At 40.6% G+C, this 15,409-nt stretch overlaps 2 protein-coding genes across 4 annotated transcripts; one reads left to right on the forward strand and one right to left on the reverse strand.

The window, feature by feature from the left end:
- Positions 1-186: 186 nt before the first annotated feature.
- Positions 187-5,731, reverse strand: znf518b (zinc finger protein 518B). Its single transcript, XM_085789308.1, has 2 exons — positions 5,586-5,731; positions 187-5,197 (listed from the first exon to the last, which is right to left on the reverse strand). The coding sequence occupies exon 2, from the start codon at positions 5,045-5,047 to the stop codon at positions 2,558-2,560; it is 2,490 nt and encodes an 829-aa protein (XP_085645434.1). The 5' UTR covers positions 5,048-5,197; positions 5,586-5,731; the 3' UTR covers positions 187-2,557.
- Positions 5,732-6,157: 426 nt separating this feature from the next.
- gsr (glutathione reductase) lies at positions 6,158-14,764 on the forward strand. 3 transcript variants are annotated; one of them, XM_085789309.1, is made up of 13 exons: positions 6,158-6,549; positions 7,042-7,210; positions 8,228-8,254; positions 8,366-8,454; positions 10,015-10,084; positions 10,262-10,409; positions 10,560-10,614; positions 10,700-10,799; positions 10,902-11,156; positions 12,458-12,569; positions 13,274-13,405; positions 13,553-13,686; positions 14,124-14,764. In XM_085789309.1, the coding sequence occupies exons 1-13, from the start codon at positions 6,485-6,487 to the stop codon at positions 14,271-14,273; spliced, it is 1,506 nt and encodes a 501-aa protein (XP_085645435.1). In that variant the 5' UTR covers positions 6,158-6,484; the 3' UTR covers positions 14,274-14,764. The 3 variants fall into 3 exon arrangements, with proteins under 3 accessions (XP_085645435.1, XP_085645436.1, XP_085645437.1); XM_085789310.1 differs by having other exon boundaries at positions 6,536-6,555; XM_085789311.1 differs by lacking the exon at positions 6,158-6,549 and having other exon boundaries at positions 7,036-7,202.
- The last annotated feature ends 645 nt before the right edge of the window (positions 14,765-15,409 follow it).

Consider the following 15,409-nt stretch of genomic DNA (forward strand, 5'->3'; position numbering starts at 1 on the left):
TCCAACAAACAATATATTCTTTCTTGGATGTAATGTATTAATTAGCTGGATCTTCCCCTGGCAAATACAATATGCCTTTTCTGAGATTCTTTTGATGTGTTAAATCTGTCCCTGCAGGATGTATGTAATAGGACCATGAACACTTCATGTGATGTAGTTATGTTGAACAAAACAGATAAAGCCATATAAATCATGATCATATTTACTTTTTTTTTAAATGAAAAAGGTATTACACAATAGTTTTTTTTTTTTTATAAAAGCATGTGGACACATAATGATAAACACTGTGGATGTATTAAAACCAAAAACACTTGACAGAACAGCAACATGATTCATCTCACACAAATGAGTGAAAGAAAGGCAATGTATAGTATAAAAAAAAAAGTCAAACACCTTTTAAATGATTAGGCTACCGGTATATATATATATGTAACAAAGACTGCGCAGCAGCTTCAAACACTGCAATGTAAGAAAAGAAAAGCACAACATAAGTGTCGCTGCAGAAGAGGCCGTGGAATGTTTACCATTCCCTACTGATTAGAAACACGAATCATCACATTTTGTTTTAATAGGTAAATATACAATAAAATTTGTGGGTGACCAAAAAGTATATACACAATAAAAACTGTGGGCAACTAAAACCTACAATTTAATCATAGGTCTAGCACCTCATACATTATGATTACAGTATAAACAAGAACACATAGGTGTCATAATGCTGCCGTTCAGAAGAGAAACAGATCTGCAAAGTATCAGGACAGAAGGTTTAAAATTATACATCAGTGTTAAAACAGGGTTAAAAGCCCTAAAAAGTCACAGGGTATCTCTAAGTAGCCGGTTCGGGTTTATTTTAAGGGTCCTCATTTTTTTCTGAATTATGGCAACAATGAAAATTGTACGACACAAAGACAAACAATGATATAGGAGGATTTATGGAATAAACACTTGTTTCAAGGGCAGTAGCTCAAATAGCATCTGTGATAATTCAGATCATTCAGAAAAATTTTAAACACATCTAATGTGGTAAAAAAACAAACAAACAAAAAAACAGAAAGGTATTCAGCAATCATCAACTTTAGGTTAACATGAGAACAAACAGTATAAACATTCACAATGTTTCTTTGAGACTACTTTTGCCCTTTCAGCCCTCAGGCAGAACTTAAAACAGATGAATAGTCTATAACAACCTCACCATTCTCATTCATTTGTACTAGGGACTATTAGACTCTAGCCTCACAGAAACTTTAAGCAACAGTGCATTCAGGCACTCCTGTTCATCAACATAAAGTTTATTGATCGATTTACTGCTTGAAAAGTGAGGCCCATTCCATAATACCCAAGTTTACAGTACAACACCCAAACAAATGCTAGTGTTACGCCTTGCTTCCATTATTTACAACTCCATCCACCAACCATCCACATGATTAGCTATGCTGCATGACTTTGTACTATGGAAGAAGCTAAGAGTGCCTGGAGAAACCCATGCAGGCACAGGGAAACATGCAAACTCCATATGAAGTGTGAAGTACATACTTGCGGTGTTTTTTTCAATGGTCAAATTAATTTAATGGATTTAGCAGTGACTGGTGACCATCTGAAAAATATGACAAGGTCATGTAATACTTCAAAAATATAAGAGCTTACAAAAGTGCCTGAATGCACCACAAAACAAGTGACTCACCGGGCATCTCTGTAAGGATATGAAGTGCTGCACATAAAACACTGACTGTGATCTCAAAGGAAACCACGTGTCTCAGGCCAAACTCAGAGATCCTTATAGTTACAAATTAATTACCAGTTGTTGACCAGTTACAAGCTTATTAGCATTTAAATGTATAGTTTTTTTATGCAACTCTTGAACTGCCAGGCAAGTCTACACTAAACTAGCTGATTACACGACAAAGAGGCAAACATTTCTACTCCTGCAGGCTGTCTCTGTGTATTATATTATGCAGATACATGATGACTGTAAAGGGCCTTTTTGTTTTCCTTGTGTTGGACGATTCCGTTAACAGAAAAACTGTTATTAATTAATACTTCAAAGTATATTTTTGTGTAACTTTGCCAAACAGATATTATATAAATAATAAACATTTTTGAAATTAAATGACACCCACTAAAATAATTAAATCTGTAGTGTTGTTTATACCATAATGGCAATGTTTTTATGCTCCGACAAACTCAGCTGTGCTGCATATATTGCAGCCACTTGAACATCCTTTTTTTTTTTTTTAAAGGGACTGGATAAATTCTAAAATGTAAGTGATGCAAATAAAATATAAATAAAAGACACAGTTTTAAATAAACAGCATGCGTAAATGCCTAAACTCTGACAGATCTACTAGTTTCTCAAACTTTTTCAACAGTTCTTTACATCTGTGTATCACCGACGACAATCTACTACAGCAGATGGTCTAAAAGCAGTCAAAGCTGCATTGCACTTGAATAATCCATATCCCATGCCGATATAGACAAACATGTAACATAGTCATCATCTTCCGATCGTAATACTAGTCATTTCCACATAAATGTTCACTTGATACGTGCTCCCATAAATTCACGGAAAGACTCCGACAGTGCAGCCCATCACTTCGTATTTCTGTCCCATCACCTTGCTCAGCCTCATTTTTAAGATTTGGCACTTTGGAACCACATCGGAGGCTCCTGAGTCTGCAACAGTGTCTGCTCCCGGTTCCTGTATGGGCACCCGCGGCTTTGGGTGATTTAGTACCACAACAGGCTGGTTGGGGCCTGGTCGTTTCACCAGCTGGTCCACCTTCAACGGCATCGGGTAAATAACTGTACAATCAGTTACGCTGCCCATGGGCAAATGTGTCTTACATTTCGATATTCTAAGTTTCAGTCCTTTCTTGCTTTTTTTCCACACACCAACTTGGACCCTCCTCAGAGAGACAGTGAGGAACTTTGATGAAATGTCGCACTCATTTTTTGCCATTTTCTGGAGACCCTCTCCGGGCGCAGATGTATCTGAGTGCGCGGGGGTTTTAGAAACGGGCTTCTGATCCGTTGAAGACTTGGAAACAAGAGTCTGACAACATTTATCGTTGTCTTCAGGCTTAGTTGTATTTGTTTCCTTCTTGACATCAATACGATTGTCAGTCAGTCCAGGAAGTGGTGGGATCCCCTCATCGCACTCCTCTTTTTTTACAGAGTCAGTGGTCTGCTTTTTCAACACAGGGTCACAGGTTAAGGATCCATCTTTTGTGTCCACTGGAGCACAGTACCCGGATGTTGACGTCTCCCTCACCTGCTCTGTTTTGTTTGTAACCTTGATGTGATCTTGAGGTATACCGCCAGAACGGTTGCTTTTATCCATCACTATGCCGCGTAGAGCCATTACAAGTGGCTGAATAGAGCCCTGGGCCTCCTCTGGTTGTTGACTTAATGAAAACACTGAAGAAATCACGGGAAACCCCTCGGGCTCTGGCACATCTATTTCTCGAACTCTCTCTCTGGTCCTGACCTCCTGGCTCCAGGCTGAGATCTTTGAATTCGTATGGTTAGAAAGCAGAGTCCTGTGTGTTGGAAAAGATTGATTTGCAACGTTGTCCTTACACGCTAAAATCACTGGTGGTTTCACTTGAACAGCTGCAGCCGAGGCAACGCTCAAGGAGAGAGGTATAGGTTTCAGACTTTGCTGTTTCAAGCTCATCCCCTCCGTTGTTATTTTTGAAGCCGCGTTGTTCCTGCGGCGGATCTCCCCAGGTTCCAGCTTCACAGCCATTGACACATCTCGAGAAATGTTTTTTGTGTCGCTAGCTCTCCGGGCAAGGACACTCTGGGAATGCTCTGGGATTAAGTTCTTCCTTTCCTCCGCTGCTCTCTGAGACACATTCATTGCCATATTGTCCGGATGCAGGATGCTAGATAACCTGTTGGCAACCCTGCTGGTGATAACAGTTGGAGGAGCTGCGCTAAGATTCACAGCTTCTCTCTGTGCCATTCTCATCCCACTATTTCCATCCCTTACAGGATTGGGCATACTTTTAGAAAGCTTGGTTGGAATGACTGAGTTGCGCTCTAAATTGATTATTTCTTGTGACAGTCTTTTGAAGCCGCTCTTTTCTTTGTTTACTTGATTTGGGAGAGTTTTGGAAATACTGATCGGAGCAACAGCTGGACGCTCCATGTTCACTGTGTTTGTTTCATACTGTTTCCTGTTTACTGTGCACATCCCCATGCTCAGAGACTTCACTGTGTTGGGATGATTTAATGTGGATGATAATGTCTTTTCCAGTGCAATGTTTTGAGAAACTGTGGTCCTTGTGTCTTTTATCACAGACTCGTTTTCTTGTTGAGTGACGATCCTCAGTTTAAGCTCCTTTGTCCCATTAACAGTTTTCACCTCAACAAGTTCAACCAAGCAGCCAGCAGGGATCGTAACTTCCTCTGGAAGAGAAACAGTGAGGGCCCGGTTGTGCTGTATGAGTCCATTCAAAGGAGACAAAAGTTCTGTATTTCCATTAGTGCCGTTTGATACATTTATGTCCAGTGTCTTTCCTCTGTGTTCCTCTTTACCCGGCCTGACTGCAGGTGCACTCGGCGGGGGTATTGTCACCCGAACAGCTGGTCGAGTTGAGGACGGATCAAAGGTGGCCATGCTTGATAAGGCACTGGACACAGGCAAAGGAGAAATTTTGGTCATGCCAGGCTTAGCAGGTCCTTGGCTGTTGCTTTTACCATGCAAACGCTCAATATGCTTCACAAGGCACAGCCTCCTCATATAGCCCTGTCCACAGTGAGGACATTTAAATTGATATTTTGCAGTACCGGTATGTTGCTTCAGGTGCGCGCTTAACTCTGCCTCACTGAGGGAGACGTTGTTGCAATAAAAACAGTAAAACCTTGTTCCCATGTGCTCGATCATGTGCTTTTTGAACACCGCAGCGTCCGGCGAAGCAAATCCACACTTCTCACAGTACATCACATTGGAGGTGCTTAACACACGATCCAGGGGCATGCTATGATGTCCACCGTTCACAGACGGTGGCATGCTTGGATAGCCCACGGGTTTCATGTTGAGCATTGATGAGGTCTACTGGTCATCTGGCAGCAGCAGCAGCAGGGTACCACAAAATTCAAAAGCTGCGGCTGCTACACAGAGAAAAAAGGATCCATTGCTAGTGGGGGTGGGGGGTGGGGGGAGTCAAAGCTGATGAAAACGTCAACTTCCAACCTGTGAAATGCAAATGAGAGAGAGAGAGAGAGAGAGAGGGTTAAAAAAAAATCTAAGTATGTAACTGAACCTTACAGGGCAAAGTGCTGACATGAAGACGAGGCCCTAAACCCCTCCCCCCTCATCCACAGCCCATGCAGCATTGTGTCTACGCCTGTAGCTTTTTTCCCCCCTCAACTTGCACAACAACACACAAACACACGCACATGCATAACATTCACCGGATTTATTTGCACTCATCCCTGCATTTTCCTGCTGCTGTCCGCCTTTGAAGACAAGCAGAAGGCCCCAACTGACCACAGCTGAGGAGGAGGGGGGGTTTCACAAAGACGACGCCCCGCATATCAAGTGTTTATGTTGGCAACAGAGTCAAATACCACGAACATACCTGCTCAGATGGTTGTGTACGAGCGTTTTTGTGGTCCGATAAATATATTTGAATTGTGTAAAATGTTCAGAAATCCCCTTCTCTGGATGTGATACTGACGCTTGTCAACACAGCCAACCGAGTCGCTTTGAGGTTAGCTCGCCATTTAGCCATCAGTGGCTAGCGCAAACACAATTCCGGAAATTGTCTGTTTCTGCCTTCAAAATAAGAGCATGTATTAAAATTTAAACTACCCCAGTCTGTTTTATACTATAAATCTGTGAGCTGAATTGTATTTTAATTCGTTTTATTTCTTGCAATTGTGTTTTATGCTGCAAAAAAATGTTTTATATAGCTTATTATAGAAGTGACGTTTTTAGTTTGAAAGTTGTAGCCGGAAGTTAAAGTTGAATTCGTTTCTCTTGACAACCGACGAAGTGGCAAGCTGGGCGCAGCGTAACGTCTATTCTTGAACGGGCACAACGCAAAGCTCTCTTGATTTCCCTTGATGTGTTTACGTTGAATTGTAAATCTGCTACAGAAACCACGTAGATCTACGATTGGTCGTCGACGTTATTATTCCCGCCCCTTAGAAACATGACAACTTCCACCATTACGATGATAATTTTAAAATCCTCAGTGCATTTCCTTCACATTAGATCGACATAGACAGCGTTTATATTTAGGTTAGAGATAAAACAAGGAAAGCGGGGGCATCGCAGCAGTTTGGTATACATGTGTCTAAATCACTTTGTGCTCACCCAGTGACACAGGAAGTGGATTAAAGCTTTTGTATTTGATGTGACACAAAAGTCAGAGTCCACACGCTGAGGGGAGAGTGGCCACTGGCCAGAGGAGGCAGATAAACAACGGCACGTTGTGGATTCAACTCATTAAAATGCCCTAAAATATATATCAAGATGTTGTTTTTTATAAGAGTCTGCAGACTGCGACCTGCTGCGTCGGTGTCCCTCGCATTACCAAGGTGAGTGTGTTTGTGTACGACTGAATGCCCGTTATTTTAAAGAAATTGTTACCATATGCTTCCTCGAGTGTAGTTTATTTATTATTTAAAACCTAATCTAAAAGCCTGTTTGCCCACGTGCTTTAAATTTAGCGCGATATTTTTTAAATCAAATTCTTGTTGCAAAATGTTGCTGTTATTGTAGCCACTCCGCTCTGTAGCTCATGTGAGGATCATCACGACTATTGTGAAAACTGTTTCTGGGATTTACACACCTATTGTTGCAATTCATAATGACACAGCAGTGGCATTCACTTGACCCTCCCATTCCCTACTCGCCCGACACATTATGCCGGCGAGCTTCCTGGTTATGGCAATTTTAATCCAGCCAACCCGGACGCAGCCTGTGCACTAGGTTTTGTCCTCAGAAAGCAACTTTTTGTCTTTTGTCGTGTTTTTTTTGTTTGTTTGTTTGTTTGTTCGTTCGTTTTTTTGTTTGACACCACCACACAGAGTGATCCGCCGCAGCATGGCCTCAGACCCGGCTTCAGCAGCAGAACCGATCCGCTTCGACTTCCTGGTGATCGGCGGTGGGTCTGGAGGTCTGGCCGGGGCTCGCAGGGCGTCGGAGCTCGGAGCGGCCACCGCGGTGATCGAGAGTCACAAACTCGGAGGTACCTGCGTGAGTAAAAAAAAACAAACAAAAAAACAACAAAAACTAAACACCCGACTGCTGTCACTTTACTGTCGCCTCTGCAGCTTTCACACACACACACACACACACACACACACACATACACACACATATAGTTGCCAGGTTGACTGCGAAGCCTCCGGACTCCTTTTGTGGAAGTTTTTTGTGTCCTACAACAAACAGAAACACTGCGGGTCTAATAGAAGTTTGAAGCGTCCCAGCAGATACTCTACAAAACACTAGGCTACTGATCATAGAAAAAGTGTGGAGATTTATCATAGCTTTGATATCTACTATTGCATTGTAGCCTATAGTTAAGTGTTTATACTTTTGCATCCACCCACCACATCCACTTCCCAGTTGGTTATGGTTACTGTAGTTGTTAAAGAGATAGCTGCAGATCAGATGTGTGTTAAAGGTGGTTTATTGCGCAAAACTGTGTTGGATGCAGTTGAAAACATAAGGAAATGGTCTAATTGAGAATATATTGTAGTACATTTTAACCATATAATTGATTCTCCAATGCTTCAACCCCATTTGTGCACCTTTTTACTTGCAGAATAAGTTAGCCTATTCATATTATTATAGAATAATTAGCCATAATTGTTATACAAACAGCAAACTGAAAAAACCTCTCATGTCCAGTTTGATGATTTCAACTCTAAGCAAACGATAAAATTAGTAATCAAATATGTGTCACATAGTACATTGTTTTGTAATCAAATGTGTAAAATTACTATAGCTGTGTATACATTTAAAATATTTCGGTATGTGGATGTGAAAAAAAAAAATCCTAGTATAAATGACAAATATTCATGTTCGTATCATCTGGTTTTAAGAATAATGAGGACTATATTGAACTTTTTTCATTTAACACTGCAACACAATGAGCTTGTGCAAATTAAAGTTCAGCCCATTCCTTTCTTTTCACTTTAACATGTGCTTGGACGCTATTTGACTGATGTTACTCTCTGAACTCATTTGCTGTGTTTCAATGTTTTTCAGGTCAATGTTGGCTGTGTCCCCAAGAAGGTAAAGTCTTCCCATTCTTGTTGTAACAAGTTAAACTCGGAGACATAGTCATTTGTTTATATATTCACTAGACTAGACGTTGAATCGAGTACCTTTGCCCTGTCCTTACAGGTGATGTGGAATGCAGCAGTTCATGCTGAATATCTCCACGATCACAATGACTACGGCTTTGACGTTGGAAGCGTTCGTTTCAGCTGGGAGTAAGTTGCACTGTCTGTTGGTGCCTGTTTCATTTCACTTTTTTCCCCTTTATTTGCAACCACAATGCACTCTTTTGAAAACAGTTGGGGAGGAACTTCCTGGTACAAAGCAGTATCTATTTCACAGCGTAACTTCTCTAGTCTACCATGTCTCGTGTTGCCTCACTTCAGCCTAGTTCTCTATCTTGTGTCAACATGACGGTTCGGTGAAGGTGACTGCTTAAGATAACCCTGGGGTAGGAGTGGCTGCCCACATGGGACACACTGGTCAGGGAGTCACAACGCACAACAGTAATGGACACTCTAAGGTTTAAGGTGTAACTGTGAGGATCATCAGACTAGAAAAGACTAGAAAAAATATATCAAATTCTATAGGCAGTGAAAGCAGTATCACTGAACACTAATGTCATTTAAAGTTTCAGTTGATTAACCTGGAGACTGTAGTTTGTAAAAAAAGATGGGGTGGGGTGAGTGCTTCAAAGGCCAAAGGGAAAAAAAGGGGAAAAAATGGAGTAAATAAAAGAGAGAGAAAGCGTTTCAACGCTGTTTTCATCAGGAGTAGTTTGTGTTGTGTGGTGTTAGATTTACATTATATTGTCATGTGTTCCTATTATTTAGTCCATCCTCTGTTTTTTTGTAGCAGGACCTACACTACAATGTGATTGGACATGACAATCTGCTTCGTATAAATTGGAAAAATACAGTCCTATAAAAAATATTGTTCTTTTAAAACGAAACCTTCAGATCCTGTGAGTGTAATGTACAAAAGTTACTGTTACTGCTACTGTTATTAGAGTATTGGACATCTACATTTAGAAAATATCTCACCTTAAATACTAAGCAGTGTGTTCACAACAGAAGTATAACGACACCAGTGTTTATGATGGCTGCTGGATGTTGTTTACCGATGCAGGAAATACTTTTACTTCCTGAATAACTTTATTCCAACGGACCGTTGCGAACTTGTGATCGGGCCGTTGCAGAGTTATAATCTTTGGAGCAGGCAGGAAATTCAGGTTATGAAAAGCTGATGATAAATTATAGTACTTTTATACAGGTGCCCTGCACATAGCCTAGATATAATCCCATCATGCTCCGTTGCAAGTATAAACATGCTGAACAGACCCAGATGATTCACTTATTTATCCGGGTGGAAAGAGGAAAAGATCAAAGTGATTTTTGAAAGAGGGTTCATTGTTTGGTCAATGACTGCTCCACTGGCTGCAGTTTCAATAGGACAGTGACTAACATGATCTATGTAAAAGGGTTGGACATTGTCGTCAACAGCGCACAATTGATGACTGTGAAACTAGCGCGTTACGTATTGTGTAAGGAAAAAACAGACAAGTGACTAATGCGGCGATGTTACAGATGGTCTGCGGTACAGAAATGCCTCTTTGGAAAGAGTCCATACTTAACTAAGACATGTTGTGTTTTTTTCCCCCTTTAATCAGTCACCTGTCTGTTTGTGCAGACAGTGCATCTGCTGGGATGAAGCCTTGAGTAAATGCAGGTGGGAAATAAAATCTTATCTTTCCTGTGTCTTATTTGTGTTTGCAGAACTCTAAAGGCCAAAAGGGATGCTTATGTCAGTCACCTAAATCGCATTTATCGCAACAACCTGGACAAGGTAACCTTTTTTTGTTTTTTTTGTTTTTACAATTCATATTATCTCTGTTATTTCAGTGCTACAGTTTAATTACATGTCTGTCAATGTCTATTCTCAGCATCCTCAATTCACTGAGACATGTTCGACTTTATTTATTATTGAAAGAGGTAATTAATGACATCTGCTCCTTTTTTACAGGCTAAAATACAAACAATCCATGGTCATGCAAGGTTCACAAATGACCCTGAGCCGACTGTGGAGGTCGGTGGGAAGAAGTACACAGCGCCTCACATCCTCATCGCCACTGGAGGGCAGCCTTCTGTTTTGAGTGACACTGAAGTTCCAGGTAAGACAGGCTGTACTTAGGTTTTATTTGGAAACAGTAATCACCTTTGTATTCAGCACTGCTGTTGTTGTTGCTATTGTTGCTTTGCAAATAGACTTGATAGACTTTGATACAATTATAAAGTTAATACTGTGTGTATGATTGTTACAGGGGCGAATCTGGGCATTACCAGTGATGGCTTTTTTGAACTTGAAACTCTACCAAAGTAAGATCATTATATAATCTCTGAATTCAGGATACCAGGAAAAAATTGTGTCCTTGATCGAAGTGTTGTGTTGTTTTCCCAACAGGCGCAGTGTGATTGTGGGTGCTGGCTACATTGCAGTGGAAATGGCAGGCATCCTTTCCACCCTGGGGTCCCAAACATCCCTTATTATTCGACAGTCAGGGGTAAGAGACCCTCATGATCACAGCACAAAGTAAATACTCACATGATGAACATGAATGATGTGCGGCCAGTGCATTTGTGCTACTCTCATATTCTCTCTGCAGGTTTTGAGGAACTTCGACAGCTTCGTCAGCGCAAACTGCACCAAAGAGCTGCAAAACTCTGGGATCGATCTGTGGAAAAACACTCAGGTGAAGTCTGTGAGTAAAACAGACAGAGGTCTGGACGTGACGCTCGTCACCAAAGACCCGGAGAAGAAGAACGATGAGGAGAAGATCAGCACCATCCAGGAGGTGGACTGTCTCCTCTGGGCCATCGGGAGGCAGCCAAACACCTGTGGACTCAACATCGGCGAGATGGTAACAGGCGTTTTCAGTTTGTTTTCTGTTCATTTTAAACTAGATGGTACTTTTAGCTGAGTTGGTGGAGCAGACGCCCCATATGCAGAGTCTGTAGTCCTCACTGCAGCCGGCCCCATAGCGAATCCCGATTTGCTGCATGTCATTCCCCGTCTCTCTGCCTCCCCATTTCCTGTCTCTCTTGACTATACTATCAATTAGAGCCAAAATCATACATTGCTATAATGTTTGGGATATTGACATTTGCCTTAGACATTATAGCAATATATGGTTTTGGGGTAAATATCACAACAGGCAAAAAGCCCCAAAATATACTTAAAAACTGGATGGTGGTAACAACATGGAGCCCTTTCAGCTCAGAGAAAAGAACAGGCAGAGGTTCCTACGTGGATAAAAATGATTTAAACATCAATAAAGTAGATACAGACAGATACGTTCGTCTTATCACCTTATCAGGGAATTAATTAGTTTTTGGCTCCGTTCATATTTCCTGTGTCTACCTCGTCCTGGCTGCTTAATTGTCCCCATAGATTAGAGCGGCACATTATTTAATCTTTCACACAGTGTGAAAGCTTCATTAAGGTTTCCATTATTTAACACCTTTGTATAAAAGGAGCTCAAAATAAACCAGGCATGAGTTCATGTTAAATCAATGATTAGTGATAATCTGGAGACAAGATTAGACAGCTGTCACATAACAGTCTTTGTTATGCTGTTTGTCAGTCGGCACATGTAAAATGCTCGTTAGCGCAGGGTCAAAAGGCAAATTAATAATGGATTAAAGGGGCAGTTCAGTCTGGATTAAGTCAAAGTCTTCCCTCTATTTATGGTGCTTCAGCTGAAGGCAGCAGACAGAATTGGGCGTAGTCAGACTGACTATTCAGAGGAAGTGATCTTTAATAAATGTTTCTGTTCTTATTCTGACTTCTCGTTTTATTGTCTAATATGTAATATGAAGGAGTGAAAGTGACTTTTCTTACATTTTTTAGAATTGCAAAAAAAGGTGTTAAAACTGTTTGTATCACCAGCACCTCCTTGTTGTCTTAGTGGTATTTGGACCCTGTTTGAGGTTGGTCATTGTTGACACATTACCACAAAACTTTGTTTTCTCCTCTCTGTGCATCCACATTACAGCCTTAGCGCCTCCACAGTCAGCATGACTCACTGTTGTCTCTAGCTGTAGACAGAAAACAAAACTTTCCTGTTCCTTTGTTTGTCTATTACAAGACCCTCAGTGCTAAAATGTGATGTCTTTGCTGATTTTCGAATAAATACATAACAGCTTTTCTCTCTGTTTGCAGGGATTGAATACGGACGAAAGAGGCCATATCATCGTGGATGAGTTTCAGAACACCAGTCGACCAGGGATCTACGCTGTGGGAGATGTCTGTGGCAAAGCTCTTCTCACACCAGGTAGAAAGTCACTGTATTACCTAATAATAAGTGAAAATTATTATTTTTTCTTATTAATTAATTACTTTCTATTATGAAACTATAGTAATGTGTAGAGTATTATCAAGATTAGGGTTGTAAGACTGATTCTGAAAATATTTTAGACTGAAATCCTAGATCAGTTCAATATTAATTTATTCATATAAATGTTTTTGTTACTGTCGTTGTTTAATATTTATATTTATCTTTGACGGTTCTAATTTCTGTCATTGGAGCCATCCTATGTTTGGGTTTGTAGGACACACTAATGCAGCTTAATGTGACTTTATTTCAAAGGATAGCCCCTTGAGATGTGCCATCTCATTTTCGAGGGGGTCCTTAAATAAAATATGCTAAAATAAATGTTAATGTTAACATTTTAAGGTAATTAATTTCAACAGAAAGGGACTCTTATGTCTTTATTTAGTGTTTATTGGAGGAAAAAACTGTTATTTTCCTGTGCAGGTCTGGTGCAGGTGCAGCTCACGTGTAGAGACAGCCATCTATTATACATATTGTCCATAGTTACCGTTTACTACAGCCAGATCAGATTAGAGCAGAACATCCATCACTGTCTTTGTCTTGTTTTTTCTGGTTTGAGGTGGACATCCACCTCCCTTTTCTTAGGGAAATGAATTGTTTACTTAGGGTGTTAGATTCTGATATGTTGTTGTGTGCTGTGGCAGTTGCCATTGCTGCAGGCAGAAAGCTGGCACACAGACTGTTTGAGGGCAAAAGGGACTCCAAGCTGGACTACTCCTGCATCCCCACAGTGGTGTTCAGCCACCCACCCATCGGTACTGTCGGCCTCACAGAAGGTGAGTTTCAGTCACAACTTCACTTTCCAGATTCTCCCATGTAATATTCTGTGAGCATGACTATTAACATTTACACGACAGTACATTACAGCTTTATTGAGTAAGACAAAAAGCCATATACTTAATTTGTTCATGTTCATGTCACAGAGGAGGCCATTAAATCCAGAGGGAAGGAGAATATAAAGATTTACAAGACTTCTTTCACTCCAATGTATCACGCCATCACCAGCAGGAAGAGTCTGTGCATCATGAAGCTGGTGTGTGTGGGCAAGGAGGAGAAGGTAGGAGTCATGTGACCCCCAGGTGTTGGCTTTACAAATCAGAAACAGTATATATTTTTTGAAATATAGAAAGAAAGAATTTTCTCTAAACTCTCTTTAAACTGTTGAAAAAAATGAATACATGATTATAAACAGCTGTTACTGGGTTGAATTTTGGGGACATTTTTTTGCTATTTAGTGGAGCCAGAAATAAACCAGACGAGTCTGACATAAGACATCATCAGTAAATGTCAGCATTTTACAAAGGCTTTTGTTTAGACTCGCTGTTCATCACCAGCACTGTAATCAGCTCTTATGCAAAAATAAATCCATCTCCTGAACAGTAGAAGGAGGTGCCAGAGTGCAGTTCATCCACAAACCGGACTAAATGAACTAAACCTCTATGAGTTTGGCTTTTTTCCTTTTTTCTGACCCTCGATCTGTGTCTTTTCTCTCAGGTGGTGGGCCTGCACATGCAGGGCCTGGGCTGTGATGAGATGCTGCAGGGCTTCTCTGTGGCCATCAAAATGGGTGCTACCAAAGCAGACTTTGACAAAACTATTGCCATTCACCCCACCTCATCTGAGGAGTTTGTCACGATGCGTTAATGCGACGACAAACAACCTCCACCCACCTACCATTCTTTGCTTCCCTATACGACCGGCATACCAGGACAGAGTCTCCACTACATAATACTCTTACATCAGCTTGACAACTTTGCTTTCTAAAACTATCTTCATACTTCTATTTTCTCTCATATAAGTGACCTTATTTGTGCGCAGTGTTTCTTTCTTTTCTAATTTCTGCCTAAATGGACCAAGACTTAGTTATGACCTTCTTAAACTGTACTGGAATCCATTTTATTGATTGTGAAATGGAAGTGATGGATCCACAGGTACTATTGTTGTCAAGTGATTGGCTGGGAAGTCAAAAAGACCTGTCTCCTAGTGTATGTGTTTGATTTGTCAGTCATTTGTCAGATTAATTCTCCAAACACTGCTGCTTCATTAAGGCGCCTATTTACTACCAATGCAAGGTCATAACATATTTACTGTACTGTTTTAAAGAATCAATAAACCTAGCAGGTGTTTTTTCGTAAGCGTTGTGACTCTTTTCTCTTTACTCTGTGACTAAGGCATGTGGCATGTGACTGTTGTTTTAATTCAGTGGCATGTTGTAGTACTGTAACTTCCACCCAGTGCCTTAACCTGTCTTTACAATTGAAATGGGTTGGGCAATGAACAAAGTATTGTACTGTTGTTCTCAGGTTTGGCAGAGGGAGTTGTGTTCCTACTTGTAACTATGAGAAACTCCCTTCTCGTGCCAGCATAGTATCCAGATGTACCAGTGTGATGTATTTAGTAGCACATGAGACTGGTGAATAAATGTGTTCAGACATCTTTAGCGTACTGGAGGTATGTGTTAAAATCCTGTACTTAATTACAACTTTGTGGTATTTGTATCTGAGCATTTACATTTTATCTTTCAGGAATACAATCCAGGTGATTGCTGACAGCAGCTAGTTGACAGTTATATAGTCTGTAAATATTCTTTGTATGTCATCACACATTGTCAAGAAAGATGTACACATATTTTGTATTTATATCCTATATATTGATGTAGTCACACGATCTATATAAATCTATTGGCTATCTGTAATACTATATACCAGCCAGGCATAGGCAAACAGCACAAGGGCCATATACATATACATATACATATACATATACATACATACATCTTT

The sequence above is a fragment of the Trachurus japonicus genome, chromosome 10, assembly GCF_045865225.1.
Source record: "Trachurus japonicus isolate A0001 chromosome 10, Traja_1.0".
Lineage (NCBI taxonomy): Eukaryota > Metazoa > Chordata > Actinopteri > Carangiformes > Carangidae > Trachurus > Trachurus japonicus.

Excerpts from the sequence above, each read along its gene's own strand:
- znf518b (XM_085789308.1), bottom strand. The coding sequence starts at position 5,047 with ATGCTCAACATGAAACCCGTGGGCTATCCAAGCATGCCACCGTCTGTG.
- gsr (XM_085789309.1), top strand. The coding sequence starts at position 6,485 with ATGTTGTTTTTTATAAGAGTCTGCAGACTGCGACCTGCTGCGTCGGTG. Across the intron at positions 8,455-10,014 it reads AGCGTTCGTTTCAGCTGGGA|AACTCTAAAGGCCAAAAGGG; the intron begins GTAAGTTGCACT and ends TTGTGTTTGCAG. Across the intron at positions 12,570-13,273 it reads CAAAGCTCTTCTCACACCAG|TTGCCATTGCTGCAGGCAGA; the intron begins GTAGAAAGTCAC and ends GTGCTGTGGCAG.